The 18,194-nt window shown below is 53.1% G+C and overlaps 1 protein-coding gene and 2 long non-coding RNA genes across 15 annotated transcripts in view; 1 reads left to right on the forward strand and 2 right to left on the reverse strand.

Annotated features, from left to right (window-relative positions):
- SCN5A (sodium voltage-gated channel alpha subunit 5) overlaps positions 1-18,194 on the forward strand; it is a 94,332-nt gene that overhangs the window by 60,481 nt on the left and 15,657 nt on the right. For 6 of the 13 annotated variants that reach the window (XM_045037857.1, XM_045037853.1, XM_045037851.1 and 3 more), the window contains 6 exons: positions 2,881-3,327; positions 3,517-3,606; positions 4,606-4,767; positions 7,288-7,408; positions 8,329-8,483; positions 16,374-16,547. In XM_045037857.1, coding sequence (XP_044893792.1) covers positions 2,881-3,327; positions 3,517-3,606; positions 4,606-4,767; positions 7,288-7,408; positions 8,329-8,483; positions 16,374-16,547 — 1,149 coding nt within the window. The remainder of the gene's footprint in view (positions 1-2,880; positions 3,328-3,516; positions 3,607-4,605; positions 4,768-7,287; positions 7,409-8,328; positions 8,484-16,373; positions 16,548-18,194) is intronic. The other 7 variants (XM_023260726.2, XM_023260724.2, XM_023260723.2 and 4 more) reach the window with 3 other exon arrangements.
- On the reverse strand, positions 3,814-6,518 carry LOC123380185. The gene is made up of 2 exons (XR_006585656.1): positions 5,728-6,518; positions 3,814-5,564 (listed from the first exon to the last, which is right to left on the reverse strand). It is a non-coding gene; the product is annotated as an uncharacterized LOC123380185 (long non-coding RNA).
- On the reverse strand, positions 10,817-16,379 carry LOC123380184. Its single transcript, XR_006585655.1, has 2 exons — positions 15,317-16,379; positions 10,817-11,504 (listed from the first exon to the last, which is right to left on the reverse strand). It is a non-coding gene; the product is annotated as an uncharacterized LOC123380184 (long non-coding RNA).

Genomic DNA, 18,194 nt, shown 5'->3' on the forward strand with positions numbered 1-18,194 from the left:
TCCGTCCAGCTCTCTCCTTACTCACTCACTGATCCATCCATCCACTCACTTCACTTTTCATTTGCTTTTTCCTTCACTCACCCACCTATTTACCTGTTTATTTATTATATACTCGTTTTATATCCCTTAACTTATTTATTTATTCATCTACCCGCTATTATATTAGTTATTTATGACCAATGATGTATCACATCATTTTTCGGTTCAGCTTAACAGCCATTTACTGAGCCCCTGCTGCATACAAAATATTGTGGCAGATGCCGTTGAGCATGCAGAGGTGAATGTGGCCCTGACATTGCTCTCCAACGGGAGAGTGGGGAAGTGGAGAGTTCAAACAGGCCAGAAATAACTGTCGATCTGGTTAGAAGGATCAGAGGCATTAAGGAAGAGCCCATGGGCACTGATCCCCTCCAGCAGGGGAAATCAAGGAAGGCTTCCTAGAGGAGGATTTGGAGCAGACCTGACAGGTGATGCTAGAGTGGGAAGGAGCAGAGGGAGTAAAGCACAGGTGTAGCAGGTGGTGGCCCAGGTAAGGCAGGGCCCACGGGAGCTCGTATGTCATCCTGGGTAGCTATGCTGGCAGTCCCTGCTACCCTGTCATGAGGGACCCAGGCCTTTGTTCCCATGTCCACCTGTCTGTCCTAGGACATGTGCTTCTTGCCTTGTATCTTTAAATGTGGGGGATTCTGGAGTTGAGGGAGATAAAAAATCCAAATGCCAGAGAATGAGCTCTTGGAAGAGGCAAGTGAGTGGTTCAGGAAGAAGTCACTGTCCACTGCGGACATGAAGCTACCTGCCTGAGCACACAGGTGCTCCGTACGTGCTCAGACATCACACCCGCACGGTCTGACTCCTGTGGTGTGGGCCGTGTAGACTCACAGTATAGGGCTTGTGGTTGGCTCAAGTACCGTGGGCTGTAGGCTCCAGAGCCCTTCCCCAAGCCTGCCCGCTTTCTCCTCCAGTGTGCCCTAACCATGCAAAGGGTGGGCCCGGCTCAGGTTGGGATCAGGCTTCCCCCAGCCCCACAGGTGGAGCCCGGAGAGGGGGCAGGGCATCGGTGCACAGTGCACCCCCCTCCTTTCCTTCTGCTGGCCGCCCCTCAGGATGGAGCCTCACTGAGCCCTGGCCCAGCCCCGGGGCCACCAGACTGTGTATTCCAAGGAGGACGCGGGTATGCCAGGCTCTCAGCCCGGGGCCAGGCCCGCTGCCCTCACACATACAGCCCTGCGATTTCCTAGCGGATCTGCCTGGGGATGAGAAGATTAGAGGCCGCTGGAGGAGGGAAGCTAACGCAGCCCACACAGCCCCCACCCTGGTCGCCTCAGGAATTGGGCCGCTGCCGGGCGTGGGTGGAAGCGAGATTGCCATTGAAATGGGAAGTCATGATCAGGCAGGGGCTGGGGAGCGGCAGCGTGATTGACGGGGAAAGCACTGGAAGAAACCAAGCCTCAGAAGCAGGCCACAAGGGAGGACCTGGCGCCTGGTAAGGGTGGACAGGGCTGCCCAGGCACCCCCCCCCCTCGCTGCCCCCCAGCCTAGACCCCAGATACCTGGAGGCGAGGCACGGGCGAGGGCAGAGGGTCCGGGCTGGGCAACTGGGAGCAGAAGCAGGCCAGGCCTAGGCCAGTGTGGCCGAGGCCAGGGGCCAGGCCAGAGGTCAGTGTAGACAGCAGCCCTGAATCACATCACGTGCCCCACCCCCCCAGGGTGACGTGAAAGGGGCTGCCAGGTGTCAAAAGTGATCATCTCCCCATGTAGAACGCCAGATCCTGCTTCTCAACCTTCCCATACTGTCCTTGTGAATGTGCACTCCTTAAAGGCGCGTTCCTGACTCCCGGCGCTCCAACTTGACTGCTGCTTCTTCAGAATTCTCATCCCTAGCCCTCTGGCTGGCACGAGGCATGTCTTGGGGGCTTGTGAGAAGCCAGAGAGGGGCCCAGAGTGGGTTACTAGTGAGAACTGCACACACATCGTCACACAGCTCCCTGCCGTGGGGACCCCCGTTGAGGGAACTCCCTTCTGGGGGCAGCTGGGAGGAAAAAGCACCAAGCCCCCCCGCCCCAGGTGGGGAGGTTGTGTCTCTGGCCTGTCAGCCTGACGACACGTGTGGGAACAAGCCCACCGCCATTTTCACTTACCCTCCACGAGGCTGGGAAATGGACCCACGGCCACCCTCTTGTCACTCAGCAAAAGTGCTCTCTTTTTTTTTTTTTTAACAAAAGCCAAAGCTTTGCACTTGCAGGATGGTTTAACAGCGAGCAATAGTCCAGACCATGCAAAGAGAGACGGGTTTTGCACACCTCACTTAAGGAGTCTCTTAAGGAACACAGTGTGTTCCACAGCAGAAGCCCCAGATTTTCAGGTGTCGAGCCAGTTCAGGGGCCCATCGCCAGCCCCTTCTTCGCCAACAGATGTAGAGGTCCCTTCCCAGGAAAGTCTCCGGGAATTCTAGACTGCTTCCGGGTGGGATTCTGTCTTGTCCCTGGTGATCCCAGACTGGATCCCACTTCCCAGGGAGCAACGCTGTGCCCCTCCTAACCCCCCAGTCCTCCATTACTCCCAAGGTAGCAAGGCCCCGTCTGCAGGCCCCGTCCGGATGAAGCCATGGTTCTGCCATTGACCCTGGGCCTGAATGCCTTCAACTCAGACTGTATCCGAGCCCTTGGGAAAAGGGATGGGAATTGGTCTTTCATTTATAGCCAAACTCACTATGTTCAAGACAACTGGAGCGTTAGGATGAGGGCCCAGGGCTCGCGCCCAGAGCTGTTTGCCGCGGCAGTCCTTAAGGTCTTTTGGCCTCAGTTTCCCCATAACGGACCCAAGGCCGAATGCCTCTGGTGTGGTGCCCGCCTCGATGAGCCGGATCTGTTGCCTCCACAGGTCTTGAACCTCTTCCTGGCTTTGCTGCTCAGCTCCTTCAGTGCAGACAACCTCACGGCCCCCGACGACGACGGGGAGATGAACAACCTCCAGCTGGCCCTGGCACGCATCCAGCGCGGCCTGCGCTTCCTCAAGCGGACCACCTGGGACTTCTGCTGTGGGCTCCTACAGCGGCGGCCTCAGAAGCCCGCGGCCCTTGCCGCCCACGGCCAGCTGCCCCGCTGTGTGGCCACCTCCAGCTCCCCACCCCCACCGCCCCCAGAGCCAGAGAAGGCGCCTCCGGCCCGCAAGGAGACACGGTTTGAGGAAGACAAGCGGCCGGGCCAGGGCACCCCGGGGGATACAGAGCCTGTGTGTGTGCCCATTGCCGTGGCTGAGTCAGACACAGATGAGCAAGAGGAGGAGGAGGAAAACAGCCTGGGCACAGAGGAAGAGTCCAGTAAGCAGGTGAGTGCCCCCCGCCCACCTGTGCAGCACCTGCGCATACAGGGCCCAGGGCTCTGCTGTCCAGGGATCCCAGCCTCGCTCAGAGCAGCTGCTCCAGCAGGAATGGGATGGAGGTAGACGACAGGCCACTCCCAAAGGGCAGCCTCACACAGGGGTGCTGAGGCCAGCTGTCAACCCTCTCTTCCCAAGCCAGCCCGGAGGGGACCTGGGGACGGGCTACCGTCCATCATTCATCTGATGCTAGCCGTGAGAGCTGATCGCACGGAAAGGGGAACCAAGGTACGGCAAGAGAGAGGCTTGCTAGGAGTTCCTCATGCACCTTCGACAGAGCCAGACATCCCGGACCCCCGACCAGAATGTCCTAGTGGGGAAGGAGTGCAGTCTCCTGACCTCGCCACTGCCCTTTCCCCTCCTCCCAGGCCCAGGGCTAACTCTGAGATTTAAAAATAAGCCTCCCTGAGATGGCAGGTGTCAGAGACAGCACTATCTTATCTCCCAACCTGTTATTTTTAACACTTAGGACCAGAGTCTGCACAAAAGAGATGGTGCCCCCCACCCCCTCAGTTTTCCCGTGGCCTGAGCCAGGCTCGGATGGCTTCTCCTTAGGTCTTCAGGTCAGACAGTGAGTGGTTCTCTGTCCGGTGGGGCCCGTCCTGGCTGCTTCATTTAGGCCTGCCCTGAGCGGCTTTGCTGTGAGGAACAACGGTTCCCCGTGTGTAGAAGCGAATCTGAGGCTTCGGGCTAGCTTCCACAGCTTTCTGCCTCCCAGGGGTCCCGGAGGCCAGCTTCCGCCCCTTGAGTCAGACCAGGCTGCAGGACAGTGACAGTAGGAGTTGGGAGAGGGCAATGTGGGTGTTGCCAGGACCACGGCCTCCAGTTATCTCCAGGATGCTCCTTTTCCTTTTCCTTTCCTTCTCTTGAGCCTGTTGACTCTGGCTCCCTGGTGTGTGTGTGTGTGTGTGTGTGTGTGTGTGTGTGTGTAAGGAGTGCCGTGGGAACTCATGGGAGAAGTCAGCGTATCCTTCCTAAGTGGAGTTGCCAGCATTTTGGAGCTGGGCATCACAGCCCAGCTGCACCCTTCCAGGGAATGGGAGGAGGGGGAGATTTATGCCAGGCTGGCCAGGAGCCTCCCAGCGGCCCGCTTCCGGCCCTGGAGGCCCTTGATCTTCAGTGAGAGGAGGCCCCACGAAGAGGGCAGGAGGCAGTGTTCCAGTCGCGTAGGCAGGGCCCTGGAAAACACTCTGGCTGGGTGGCTCACGGGCTGGGGGGTCTCTTCAGCAGGAATCCCAGCCTGTTTCCGGCAGCCCAGAGGCCCTCCCAAAGCCCAGGGCCTGGAGCCAGGTGTCAGAGACCCCCTCCTCCGAGGCCGAGGCCAGTGTGGCTCAGGCAGACTGGCGGCAGCAGCGGAGAGTGGAGCCCCCGGCCCCAGGGTGCAGTGAGGTAACGCACACCTTTGTCCCTGAAGCCGGCCGGGTGCTGCCGCTTGGACTGGAGCCAGGCCGTGAGAGGCCCTGGCACACGCCTGCATTTGCTGGTGGGAACCATAGCTGCTGTCACAGGCAGTGTGGGAAACCCGTCGGCGGAGGGGAACGTGGGCAGGCCGGGGGAGGGATGGCTTGGGGCCCAGGGCTTCCGGGAAATTCTGGAAGCAGCCAGCCGAGACCCCTGATGCAGGACTAACCCTACACCTCCCTGTGTTCGCCCCAGCTCCCTCGGTTCCTGTGCTTTGCTCCTCTCTGCCAAACGTTTGTCCTATGAATTACACCCCATCCCGGGGAACTTCAGGGGGCCCTGAGAACAAGTTCTTGGCACATCGCCCACCCTCCTTGACACTGGCAGGAGCCCTCTGGTTTGCCACAGACCCCACTTGCCTGACTTCATTCCAGCACCTGCCTGGCCCCTGTAAGCATTGGAGTCGGCAACCCCTGAGCTAAGGGACCATGGCTCTGCCCACTACGCCCCCGACCCTGCACACCCACCCCCACTCACCACGGAAGGGGGAGGTCAAGCGTTCAGAGACAGCGCTCCGTGGCTCTCGCCCTGCAGCCTGGCCCTGGCCGGCAGTCGTGACTTGCCCCGGCAGAGCACTGCCCATTTTGCCGGGTCCCTGTCACGGGATGGGCTCGTGGGAGGCCTTGCGATCATGGTCATCTTTGGAGCACAAGCACCCGCTACAGTCTTCACCCTGACGGTGCGGGTCGCACTTCTCCCCTGGAGGGTCTGACACAGAAAGGCACCTGGAAACAGGAGGGGCACAAAAGTCGCAGAGAAGGGGGGGGAGGGGCTCTCGTACTGGAATGTTGAAACGTCCTCCTTTCCTCAAATCAGTTCGTGGTGGGACCCATCAAAGGGAGAGAGAAGTGGGCTGGGTTTTCCTGGGAGAAGGACCCCTCATCTCACCTGCGGCGGGGTCCTGAAGGCTTGGCTCCCACCGGATGCCCTGCAGACTTTACGCAGCTCCGGTGTCTGAAAAAGTAGCACAGAGACCTCCTCGGGCTCGTGCCTTTCCCAGCTCCGCTGCATAGTGAAGCTGGGGGCAGAAGGAGGAAGCCCTCCAAGGCACAGGGACCCCAAAAGGGCCACGGCTCCACCCTACACCCGGGCCCTCTCGACTTTCCCACCAGCGTCCAGCCCTTCCCCATCACAAACACTAAAACTTAAGAGGACTGTGAGAAACCAGAGGAGTGAGTCATGGGAGGAAGGGAAGAGAAGGCAGCTTCAGGAGCAGAGGCAGGCCCGGGAACTCAAACCAGCTCATCTCCAAGCGGAGCTGGAGATGCGGGCTTGCCCACGTAGCTGGCGGCGTAGATGGGATCCGAAGCCATTGAAGGCTTCCCTTCCTTCTCAGAAGCCCCTGCCTCGGCCGTGCCATGGTTGTCTGTAGAGCGGGCTCCTAGAAGCAGAGTCTGAGACAGGTTTGCTGTGCAAATGATTAACCGAGGGAGCGCCCTCGGAGAAGCCGATAGGGAAAGAAATGGGAGAAGCAGGGTGAGGCCAAGGGAGAAGCTGCGAAAGGCCAGTGCTGGATTCAGGCCTCAGCCTGGTCCGCTGGGAGCCCTGGAGCATGAGCTGCACATGGCCTTGTCCCACCCCAAGGCAAGGGGCTGGCCTTTTGTGTTCCCATATCGGTGCAACACTGTCAGCCGCCCTTGGCTTGGGCTGTAGCCCCCGCGCCATTACCAGGGACGCCCCCCCCCCCCCCCCCCCCGCCCCGGCTGAAGACCGTGCTCTGGAGAAGGAGCCAGCTAAGCAGCCAGCGTTCACGGTGCCGTGGCTAAGAGGGAACTGGGCAGGGCACCAGCAGGCTCCACTACTGCGCCCCTGCACGCTGGAACCCACACGAGACCAACACAGACACTCACAAGGGCAGGCTGCGTGCACATGCCCGGCTATAATCAGGTTATGCAAGGTCAGGGCAGCAGAACCCCGCCTAGCCGGGCAGGGACGTTTCCAATCTTTTCTTGCTTTTACTCCAGACCCTCCCTGTGAACCGGGTGAGAAGTGCGGGCTGGGTTGCTGGCCTGTTCTCTGCGGGTCTGACCCCACACCTGTACGTGCCTGTGCTCCTGGGCCTGACTCTGTTCCCCTTGTGGCATGTCTGTTGGCTCTGTGTGCCAAGCCACTACCGTGTATCCTTGGCCGGATGTGTCGGTGTTGCTGCCCGTGTCCGTTTGTTCCCAGCTGGATGCATTTCCCGTCCCCAGTGCCTTCCCTCCCCACACACCCCCTGCACCCCACACTAGACTCCAGCACAGACTCAGGACCCCCGAGGGGCCTCAGTTCAGCCCGGGGCAGGTCCCCACCCACCCGCCCACCCTGGGCTCAGATTTCCAGGGTGTGTAATGGAAAGTAGTCTGGGCACCTTCCCTTAGGGAGCCCCCGGCTGCCCCAGACTCTGGGCTCCAGGCTGGAGGCTTCCTCATGGCCCTCACCCACCCCACCCCACACCCCTGCCCACAGACTCAGGAGGACAGTTACTCGGAAGGGAGCACAGCAGACATGACCAACACTGCTGACCTCCTGGAGCAGATCCCTGACCTGGGTGAGGACGTCAAGGACCCAGAGGACTGCTTCACCGAAGGTACTGCCCGGCGTGGCCCTTCGCCCCGGCCTCTGCCCCGCCCAGAGGGCTACTGGACGACCAGTAGCAATTTGGGGCCAGGGGCCATGTGGCTCCGCACCCTGTCCCTGATGCCTGCCCTCTCTACCCCATTCCTCGTGACCCCAGGGCCCCTCCTCGTGCCCAGGACTTGAATCACGGCAAGTCTGCCCGCGGAGTGCTGGGCTGGGCAGTGTGGGTCGGCGGCACCGAGGACCAGCGACGTTGCGTTGGTAGTCGTAGTGACACTGTGTTGGTAGCACGGCAGGGACGCCATCGTCTTCGCCTGTGCCCCCAGGTGGGCACGGTGCCCGGCACGCAGTGGGCCGTCTGTAAATACCTGTGGGTGTGACCTGTGGCTGTGCTGGTCGCCGGCGTCTGTCACTCTACGGATGGGTGGTGTATTCGCCAGGCCGCTGGGGCTAAAATGAGAGCTCGCCCTCCACGTGGCCTGTCATCTGGGGCTTTCAGTGAGCGGTCTGCCCTTCCCAAGGTTCAAAAACTGCAAACATGGACCAGGCCCAGGGACAGAGCGCCCCAGAGCACCCCAGGGGTTCGGGAATATTTCCCCAGGGGGAGAGTTTCCCAGATGAGCAGAGGAGAAGCAGGAGCCCATCCCAGCCCCAGCCTTTCCCCCCACCCCAGACCTGCCAGGCCCTTTAGCCACTCACTGGGTGCCCAGTCCACGCGGCCTTTCCCTGGAGTTCCTGCTGAGCGTGGGCCCCGAGGACAGCACCACGGTGCTCCCTGCCGTCCACCACCCCCGCCCGCCCCGTTCGTTACTCCACGTCATACCCTCTTTCTCTCAGTCACTCCTTCCACCATCCGACCTTCCGCCATCAGGCGTGGGCATTGGCAGGCCCCGGCCTGGGCCTGACCCCTCCCCCTCCCCACCCCCGCAGGCTGCGTCCGGCGCTGTCCTTGCTGCGCCGTGGACACCACGCAGGCCCCGGGGAAGGTCTGGTGGCGGCTGCGCAAGACCTGCTATCGCATCGTGGAGCACAGCTGGTTCGAGACATTCATCATCTTCATGATCCTGCTCAGCAGCGGAGCACTGGTACCCTCCTGGGGATGCAGGGTTGGGCAGAGAGGGATGGAGGAGGGGAGGAGGGCGGGGAAGGGAAGTCTCCCGCTGGAGAGGCTGGGGAGGAGACCGGAAACTGGGGCAGAGCCTCTGCTGAAGATGTGCTTCCCCCGCCCCCCCCCCCCCCCCCCAGAGCGGGAGTCAGCCCACAAACTCCCAACACCAGGGCACATATGGAGGTCAGAGCAGGAAGGGCTCACAGAGGTCATCTTTCCAGACCCCTGTGTTCCACAAAAGGGGGGTGATTTGCCCCCAGTTCACAGCACCCAGCTGGCATAGGTCGCAGGTCACCAGCCTCCTACCCCCCAAGCTCCGGTGACACACCCAGCTGCAAACAGCCCCGTCAGGCCGTTTCAGTGCAGGTAACAATGCTGGCTGATGTGACACTGGTAGTTTCACTTATTCCACGTGTTCTAGGGCGAGAGGCGGTGCTCTGCAGTCTACACGGTATCACCTTGGATCCTGACAATAACCCTTTGTAAAAACGTTAAATAACTTGCCTAAGGTCCCACCTCACTCAGCAGCAGACGTGGTATTTGAACCCAGGCGGTCAGATTCCAGAGTCCTTTGTCTTGACCTTCTGTTCGTTCAAGAGGCCTTTTCTAAGCTCTCCTTGTATCTAGGCCTATGAGCCATGGGGGGCAGCAAGAGGAGGAGACCCCAACCCCAGCCTCAGTGGCTCAGAGTCTAGTTGGGGAAACCAGATTCAGTAGGTTTGGGGTAGAGATCAGCTCCAGAGAGACAACGGAACAAGAATGGAGTAAATGGCTGGGAGGTCAGGGGGACTGGAGCGATCAGGAAGATTCCCTGGAGACAGCAAGTGCAGCTGGACCGTGGAGGACAAGGAGGTTTGACCAAGCACCCGATTCTGACCTCTCAGTCCTTCTAGGAGGAGATGGGACAGCCCTGGAGAGAGTTCTAGAAGATGCTGGTGAGCAGGGAGACAGGTGGTCAAGCAGGCAGAAGAGATAGTAACTTTCCTGGCCCAAGGGAGGAAGCGCTTGCTATTGCTGGGGAGGTGAGAACCCCATGGATGAGTAGCAAACAGGGAACGCTTTGAACTATAGAGCGAGAGAGAGGGGCACTTTGACCCAAGGCTATGTGCCTCCACTCTGTGCTGCCTCCTGCGGGGGCAGGCCATGGGGAGGCACTGCGGCTGTCACTCCTAAATCTCTGGGCCTACCCCATTCTGTACTGCCCTCCCCTGTCCCAGAGTGGGCCTGGAGCCATGGCTTGCAGGCTGCATGCTGTTTTACCATCGGCAGCTAGAGCCAAATCTCTGTAGGCTTCAGAGAAGGATGATTTGACAATATGTTAACGAGTTTTGTTTTTAAACAGCCACAAACAAGGGCAGCCAGAGCCATGTAGTCTGGGCTGGGGAGGAAAAACTCAGCCTGGCATAAGTGAGGAGGAGTTTTGGCAAGCAAATGGTGAATCTAATCAGGGTAGACAGCCAAGCACAGTTTAAAAAAAAACCACGTCGATGATATATTGAGAAAAAGAAGTCTGAGTGTGTTATTTAAAGTTATAAACTTGTTTAACAGAAAGCAAACTATATATCCCTTCCAAACTGTTGGAGGGAATTTTCTTTTAAAGAACACAGAGCTCTTACAGCAAAAGATAGGAGAAAAAAGAAGGAACAAGGAAACATGAAACCAGGAAACAGAAAATAATATGGCAGAGGCAAAATCAAATATGTGCTTTAATAATAACAGTAACTGGATAAAATTCATCTTTTAAAAGGAAAGGACTCTGGATTTCTTTTAATACTTATTTATCTATTTTGAGAGAGAGAGAGCACAAGCAGGGGAGGGGCAGAGAGAGATTCCCAAGCAGGCTCCATGCTGTCAACGCAGAGCCCTACCCGGGGCTTGATCTCACAAATAATGAATTCACGACCTGAGCCAAAATCAAGAGTCAGATGCTTAATTGACTGAGCCTTCCAGGTGCCCCTGAATGGATTTAAGACAAAAACAGGGACACCTGGGTGGTTCAGTAGGTTAAGCATCCGACTCCAGCTCAGGTCATGATCTCACAGTCCATGAGTTCAAGCCCTGTGTCGGGCTCTGTGCTGACAGCTCACAGCCTGGAGCCTGCTTCCGATTCTGTGTCTCCCTCTCTCTCTGCCCCTTCCCTGCTCATGCTCTGTCTCTCTCTGTCTCAAAAATAAATAAAAACATTTAAAAAAAAAAGAAACCCTTCCACTATGTGTTTTTAAATGACAAACCAAAATGGTGTCACTCAGAAATATTAAATGTAAAATAATAAGATATATCAGGCAAATGTAAATACAATGACTACAAAACTAGAGTGTTTTTGTTTGTTAACATTAAACAAGGTTTAACTCAACATAAGAAGCTTGAGATAAAACCAAGCAGATCCAAGCTATAATTAAAAAAAAAAACTATTATAAATATATTTTTGCTTGGGATTGCACAGCACTTATATCAAACAAAAACCATTAGAATAAAAAGACAAGAAAAAAGTGGCAACAGTGTAACAGTACAGGGAGATTTTACCACACTTCTATTAGTTCTTGACAAATCACATAGAAAGAACAAAACAATGAGAGATCTAAAATATATGTATATATAATTAATTTTATTTAACCTAATAATAGAAATAATAACATTTAAATAGCACCCACTATGTACCAGACCCTGTTGTAAGCATTTTACAAAGATTCATTCATTTGATTCTCACAATAACCCTAAGAGATAAGTACTAGTATTAAGTCTATTTTACAGATAATGAAAGTGCTAGATATGGCAAAAATAGAAATTAAAAAAACAATAGCAACAACAATCCTTAAAAGTGTAAAAGTCATTCTTAAACTTTGGGTCAAACAGAAAATAGTTTGGTGGTAGGTTCATCAGTGTTCATTATATTAATAAGTAAGTAAATAAGTAAAATATAGAGGCTACTCATGGACCAAAGATGACAGTGTGTTGTAAATCAGAGATTATGATTCAACCAATTCTGTCCACTTGAGATCTAGAAAAATAAGAAAAAAAATTAGAAGGAGAGAAAAAAAGCTGGCTGGGGGAATAAAAAACTAGAAAATAATAATACTGAGAGTACTGCTCATGGGATGCAGCCAAAGCTGTAATAAGAGGAAAATTCATAGACTTAAACACTTTTATTATTAAATAGAAAGAATGTAAATTGATTAATTATTTAACTCAAGAACTTACAAATATAACAACAAAATTATCTTAAGGAAAATGAGGAAATAATTAATAAAATTTTAAAAACAAATTAATCAGAAAATAAATAATAAAACTGATATGAAATTCCAAAGCTGATTCCTTGAAAAATTAAAATAATAAAACAGATAAACCACTAGCTAATCTGATCCCTCACATCTCCAAGCATTAATTCTTCTGCATTCTCAAGGAAGAAAATAATTCCAATCCTATTTAAAATATTCTAGTGTGGGGCACCTGGGTGGCTCAGTCTGTTAAGTGTACAATCTTGGTTTCAGCTCAGCTCATGATCCCAAGGTCATGGGATTGAGCCCTGTGTTGGGCTCCACACTGAGCATAGAGCCTGCTTAAGATTCTCTCTCCTTCTGCCCCTGTCTCCTGCTTGTGTGCTCTCTTTCTCTCTAAAATATAAAATAAAATAATGAAATAAAATAAAATAAAATACAAAATAAAATATAAAAATGTTCTAGTCTATGAAGAAAGTCTATACATGCTTTTTATGTAAGTTAAATAATGTTGATTTTTAAAAACCAGTTTTCATACACCATATTTATAAATAGTGATGCGAAAATCCTGAAATACTTGCAAATAAGATCCAACAATATATTTTTTTAAGTAAGTACATCATAGCCAAGTATATTCTAAAATGGCAGAATAATGCCATACTAGGAAATCTATTTATATGAATAGGACAGAGATGAAAACCATAGTTACCTCAATGAATGCCTGACTTTTAAAACTCTAGTAAGAATAGAAATAAATTATATTTCCTTAGTTTAGAGAAAAACTCATTCTCAACTTAGCTTCTATTATCATCATTAGTAGTAAAGCACTTGAAACATTTTTATTAAAGTCAGGACTAAGAAGATGATTTAACTAGTTTTTAGCGGCTGTTCCATTATTTAGTAATAATTTTGAAGCACTAGCTGCCCAATTAATCAATAAAAGTAAACATAAAAGATAAAAATTAGAAAATAGGAGAATTGGGGGCACCTGGGTGGCTCAGTCCATTAAGCAATCAGCTTCAGCTCAGGTCATGATTTCACTGTTCATGAGTTTAAGCCCCACATCAGGCTCTGTGCTGACAGCATGGAGCCTGCTTGGGATTCTCTCCTTCTCCTGTTTTTCTCTGTCCCTCACCTGCTTGCACTCTCTCTCAAAATAAGAAAGAAAGAGAAAGAGAAAGAAAGAAAGAAAGAAAGAAAGAAAGAAAGAAAGAAAGAAAGAAAGAAAGAAAGAAAGAGAAGAAAGAAAGAAAGAAAGAAAGAAAGAAAGAGAAAGAAAGAAAGAAAGAAAGAAAGAAAGAAAGAAAGAAAGAAAGAAAGGAAGGAAGGAAGGGTGGAAGAGAAAGAAAATAGAAGAATTGGAGTTAAGGTAGTCAAGTATAAAATAAGTTAAAATAATAGAAATAAATATAACTGAAGCATTACTTGTAGATAATGATTGCTAGAAAAATTTTAAAACCTATTACATGGCCAGTTATAAAATAAATACACAAAGAATTGTTGCTGCTGTTTTATTCTAACAGAAACCATTTGGTCATAAGTAGTATTTCTGGAATAGTCCTTATTTGCCAGACATTGTAAACACAAAATAAGTGGGAATAAATATTGCATGAGATGTATAAGAGGTACATGAAGAAAACTCTAAAACTTAGCTAAGCAGTGCAGAAAAAGACCAATAAATATACTATAAATATACTCTGCTCTTGAGTAGGAAGATTCCATGTTACATCCTAATGCAGTTAATGCATTAAGTGCAATAACGATAAGTTTGCAACATTTTTCAGGGAATTGGACGAAAGATTGCTAAATTTTATCTTGAAGATTACTAAAAATGGCCAGGAAAATTCATATGATAGTAATTCAGGACAGCACACAGAGAGGTTCAATAAATTTAAGCAAAGACAGAAATGTAGTTTGTGTGATAAAGTTGACTTCTAATCTGTAGATTGGAAGTGTATTCTTTAATAAAGTGTTGTAGCACTGACAAGCCACTCTGAAAAAAATATTAAAATGGATATTTGCTCTTCACCAAAATATATTGGATTTTTAAAGTTGTAATATAAAATAATGAAACTAGAAAGTTAAAAAGAAAAAAGAAGAAAAGGGTCTTTTGTCCTAGCTTTAGACTAGGTAAGGGCTTTCTTAACGTGATACTGAAGGTTTTAGTAGGTGAAAATAATGAATGATATGATTACATTAGATATAATAATAAATGAAAATGAAGTATGGAACTTCAGTACGGTAAACAAAAATAAACAAGATTTTTTTGTAGGTTGAATTTTTTTTGCTTTTTCAAGTTTTTGTTTAAATTTCAGTGAGTTAACATACAGTGTAATATTAGTTTCAGTGTAATAGTAGTGATTCATCACGTATATACGTGCTCATCACAAGTGCCCTCCTTAATCCCCATCACCTATTTCTCCCATCTCCCCCCCCCCTCCAGCAACCCTCAGTTCGTTCCCTGTCGTGAAAAATCTGTTTCCTGGTTTGCCTTTTTCCCCCCTTCCCCTATGTTCGTTCATCTGTTTTGTTTCTTAAATTCCACATAGGAGTGAAATCATATGTCTTTCTCTCACTGACTTACTTCACTTAGCAAAATACTCTCTAGTTCCATTCATGTCATTGCAAGTGGCAGGATTTCATTCTTTTTTATGGCTGAGTGCTATTCCATTGTATAGATCTACCACACCTTCTTTATTCACCAGTCAATGGATAAACTAAACAAGATTTAAAGGCACACAACTAGGACAAGTTGTATATAACAAAGAATAATGTCTCTGAATAAACCAGACACTCAAGTAAAAAAAAAAAAAAAATTAGAGATGAACAGGCAGGTCGCACAAGGAACACTGCCCATATCCAAGGAAATGATGTCAGGATGGCCAGTAATAAAATATATGAAAATGTAACAAATCGCAGTTTCCATGCCTCAGGCTAGGAAAAGTGACGAGAAACCCCAGCACCGTCAGTGGCGTGGGGAAGAAAGAGCCAGAAAGAGTGGCGTGGGGAAGAAAGAGACTGAACTGTGCAGGGAATGTCTATTGGCTTCCCCTGCTGGAGATCCTGTTCCCCATCTGTACCAAAAGTACACCTTGGACCCGGCACCCCAATTCTGGACATGGATCCTCAACAGATAATCATTCCCGTCGTTCGCTGCGATGTTGTTTCTACTAGTGATAGATTGGAAACAGCTGAAATGTTCGTTCATGGGCATGTGAGCTCAGTAAACAAGAGTTATGTGCAAATTATGAAACAGGATGCGGCCTTCTAAAAGAATGCTAGGTAGATACTGCAGGTCACATTACAGAGTAGGTGAACACTCACAAGAGATTGTTTAGTGGAAAAAGAAGCTTAAAAGCAGAGCATATCTTAGAAAATTGGGTGCTGTGATACGCACACAAATAGCGTGTGTTGAAAAGGATGTTCACCTAAATGTTAGCAGTGGTTACTGTAAGGTCATGAAATCAGAAGGGCCTCCTGTTCTTCTTTAGGATTTCTAGATTATTTAATTTTTTTGTAAGAAGCACACATTTTTGTAATCAGGAAAACACACACACACACACACACACACACACACACACACACACACACCTACTTTTCATCTTGAACAACTCCCAGAGTCCATTTTGGGACCTGAGTTATCCTGTGTCCTGTCTAGGCTGATTGGGCTAGCCATATAGTTGCCTGGGCAGGGCACACCAGGGCTGACAGCGCTGGCCAACCGGGGGCCCCAGTGACTCCCTTGGGCCCCGCGGGCAGGCAGGGAGGCCCAGAGCAACAGGCGGAGGTGGCTCCCCGGGGCCCCCAGTGACGTGTTCAGTTGCCTAGACTGGGATCCCCCGAGCACACCAAGCGGGGACAGATGGGGACAGGAGGGGCAAGAGGGCAACTGGGACGGGGCAAGGGTTCCTCTGTTGGCTCAGGAAGCGGGGCTGAGGCGGGAACGAGGCGGTGGACAAAGACACGTTCTAGAGTGTTAGGAACACTCTAGAGTGCTAGGAAGCGGGAGCTTCCGGATCCCCAGGATAATGAGTCGCGCGTCCTCCAAACGTCTTCTTGACAAACCGCCTTCACTGGCGCTTACCGGAAATTTTCCTTTGGATCAGCTCTCACTGGCTTTTGTGTCTGTACATAAACGCACTGGAGAGAGAGACCTAATGATCGTTACCACTGGAAACCAATTTCATTTCCCGTGAAAAGTAGGTGACCTCGTAAAGAGAGGAACGGCGCAGTGGAATGACAACAACAAAGAGAGGGTTTACGGTGCTCTCGGCCGAAGGGCCGTGGGCCGAGCCCGCGCCCACTCACGCTCCTTGTTAACACGGGGGATCAGCACGTCCGAGGAAGGGCTCAAAGGTGCTCTGGCTCAGAACTGAGCCTCGCTCCTCGGTGGGAAGGGAGAAGCCTTCTCACCGCACGTTGCGCCTTGCTGTCCACGTGCCCCACGAGACCCACGAGCCACCGGCGGAGCGCGCGCTCCCGGGAGAGCGCGCGGATCCAGTCCAGCGTGGTCACCCCGGAAGGGCCCCTCCACTACGTGCCTCCCCTCTGCGCCCGCCCCGTCGGGCCGTGATGAGGGGAGGGAGTCTCGCGCGGGGCGGGATCGGCCGTGGTCTGGACGTCACGGGTGCCGCCCTTGGCCCGGTCTGCAGGCCTTCGAGGACATCTACCTAGAGGAGCGGAAGACCATCAAGGTTCTGCTGGAGTATGCTGACAAGATGTTCACCTACGTCTTCGTGCTGGAGATGCTGCTCAAGTGGGTGGCCTACGGCTTCAAGAAGTACTTCACCAACGCCTGGTGCTGGCTGGACTTCCTCATCGTGGACGTGAGTGTGGACCGGAAGGGACGGGAGGAGGGGAGCTCGGTTGCCAGGGTGGGAAGGAGCTGAAGCGGAGGGACGGAAGGGCAGAATGACAGGGCAGGGGGACAGTCCGCAGGCCGAGGCGGAGGCACACGGCTGGGCCGCAGAGCAGGCCGAGGGGAGGGAGGCCACGCCCCCGTCGCAGGAGAGACCCAGGCCCCGCCCATAACGTTCCCCGTCTGGGGGGAATCGGAGCGTGGGTCTGGCCCTCAGCACCCCAGTTTTGGGAGACAGAGGAGCGGGGGGTGGGGAGAGACCGAGGCTTCTGGGGGAGACTGGACTCCCTAAGGGGGAGAGTGAGGAGCAGTCCAGGCAGGAGCGCGAGCCAGGGCAGGGGTGGGGCCCCCTCCCAGGAGGGCCGGAAGTCAGGGGGCAGACCAGCCTGTATCAGAGCACCCGCTACTCGTCTTGTGAAGCGGCTGTCAGGCCCACTAGTTAGGTCGCCGGTTCGGATCCTCTGCGCCCACACATGGTAGGAGGCCGTGTGCACAGAGTGAGCCAAAGGCCAGAGGGGACAGGGCCGGTGAAGGGATTGTGGTCAGGCAGCGCGGGATCCTCCGGGCTCAGGTAGAAGGTACCACTTGGGGAGGATGAGAAAGGGGTACAGGAAGGCAGAAAGCCACGAACGCTGGCCGAGGGGTTCTGGGTGGGTGCCCTGGACGATTGGGGAGGCGGGCACAGCTTCCCTGCCCGTCCCGGGAGGGTGGAGGGCGGGAGGCGCCACGTCTTCTGAGCGCCCGGTTGGCAGATGGAGCAGGGGTGGGGGGCCTGCCCCACGGCTACCCAGGCCCCAGGACGCTGCCGGGTGCCAAGCACGATGCGTGCAGGGTCCCCCTGGGCTCCTGAGCACAGTGGCGTGTGAGAAGAGCCAGGGGGGAGCCCGAGAGCAGGGTGTGGAACAGCCTCGGGCCTGCACTCACGGAGGGCAGAGGGGACAGCCAGGGGCTCAGGTGAGGGCTCGCCATCTGGTTGCAGCGGGCCCTACAGAACAGAAGGTGGGTCCACATCCGAAGCCCGGTAAGAGCTTTCCAGAGGGCTCCTGTGGCTTCTGGGCTTGGCCTTAGGCTCCGCCCACCAGCAGGGGCGGTCCTTCACGTGGCTGCAGAAGAGGCTCAGGTCTCTGTTCAGTCCCCCCACCCCACACCCCACTCAGAGGCCACAGGGAGGGACTCAGCCTTGCTGGGGGGCCAATCCGTGGGTGGCCGTGACAGGAGAGGCTCTTTGGGTTAGCGTGTGCGTGGAGTCCTCAGAGCCTCCCTGAGAGGGAGGAGAGGGCCTGGGAGGCCTCCTGCCCCAGGGCCGTGGCCGAGCCTGGGATCCTGGCGCCTCTGCCCCGAGGCCCCCACCCAGCTATTTCTACAGCTTCTTGGGAAGCCGGGTCTGCCGAGCGACTCCCGTCGAGGAAGGCAGGAGGCGGTTTGCAAAGACTCCTGGGGAAGCCCACCGAGCCCCTCCCACCTGCCACCGTGGGGAGCTCAGAGCTGAGGCCGGGCAAAGGGGACTGTCAGTGCTTCTTGCCCAGTCCCAGAACTGGAGAATTAGCCTGCAGAGAAGGAAACTGAGGCCCACAGCAGAGAGGGGCCTTGTCCGAGGTCAAGGAGAAGGAAGGGG

The sequence above is a fragment of the Felis catus genome, chromosome C2 (assembly GCF_018350175.1).
Source record: "Felis catus isolate Fca126 chromosome C2, F.catus_Fca126_mat1.0, whole genome shotgun sequence".
Classification (NCBI taxonomy): Eukaryota; Metazoa; Chordata; class Mammalia; order Carnivora; family Felidae; genus Felis; species Felis catus.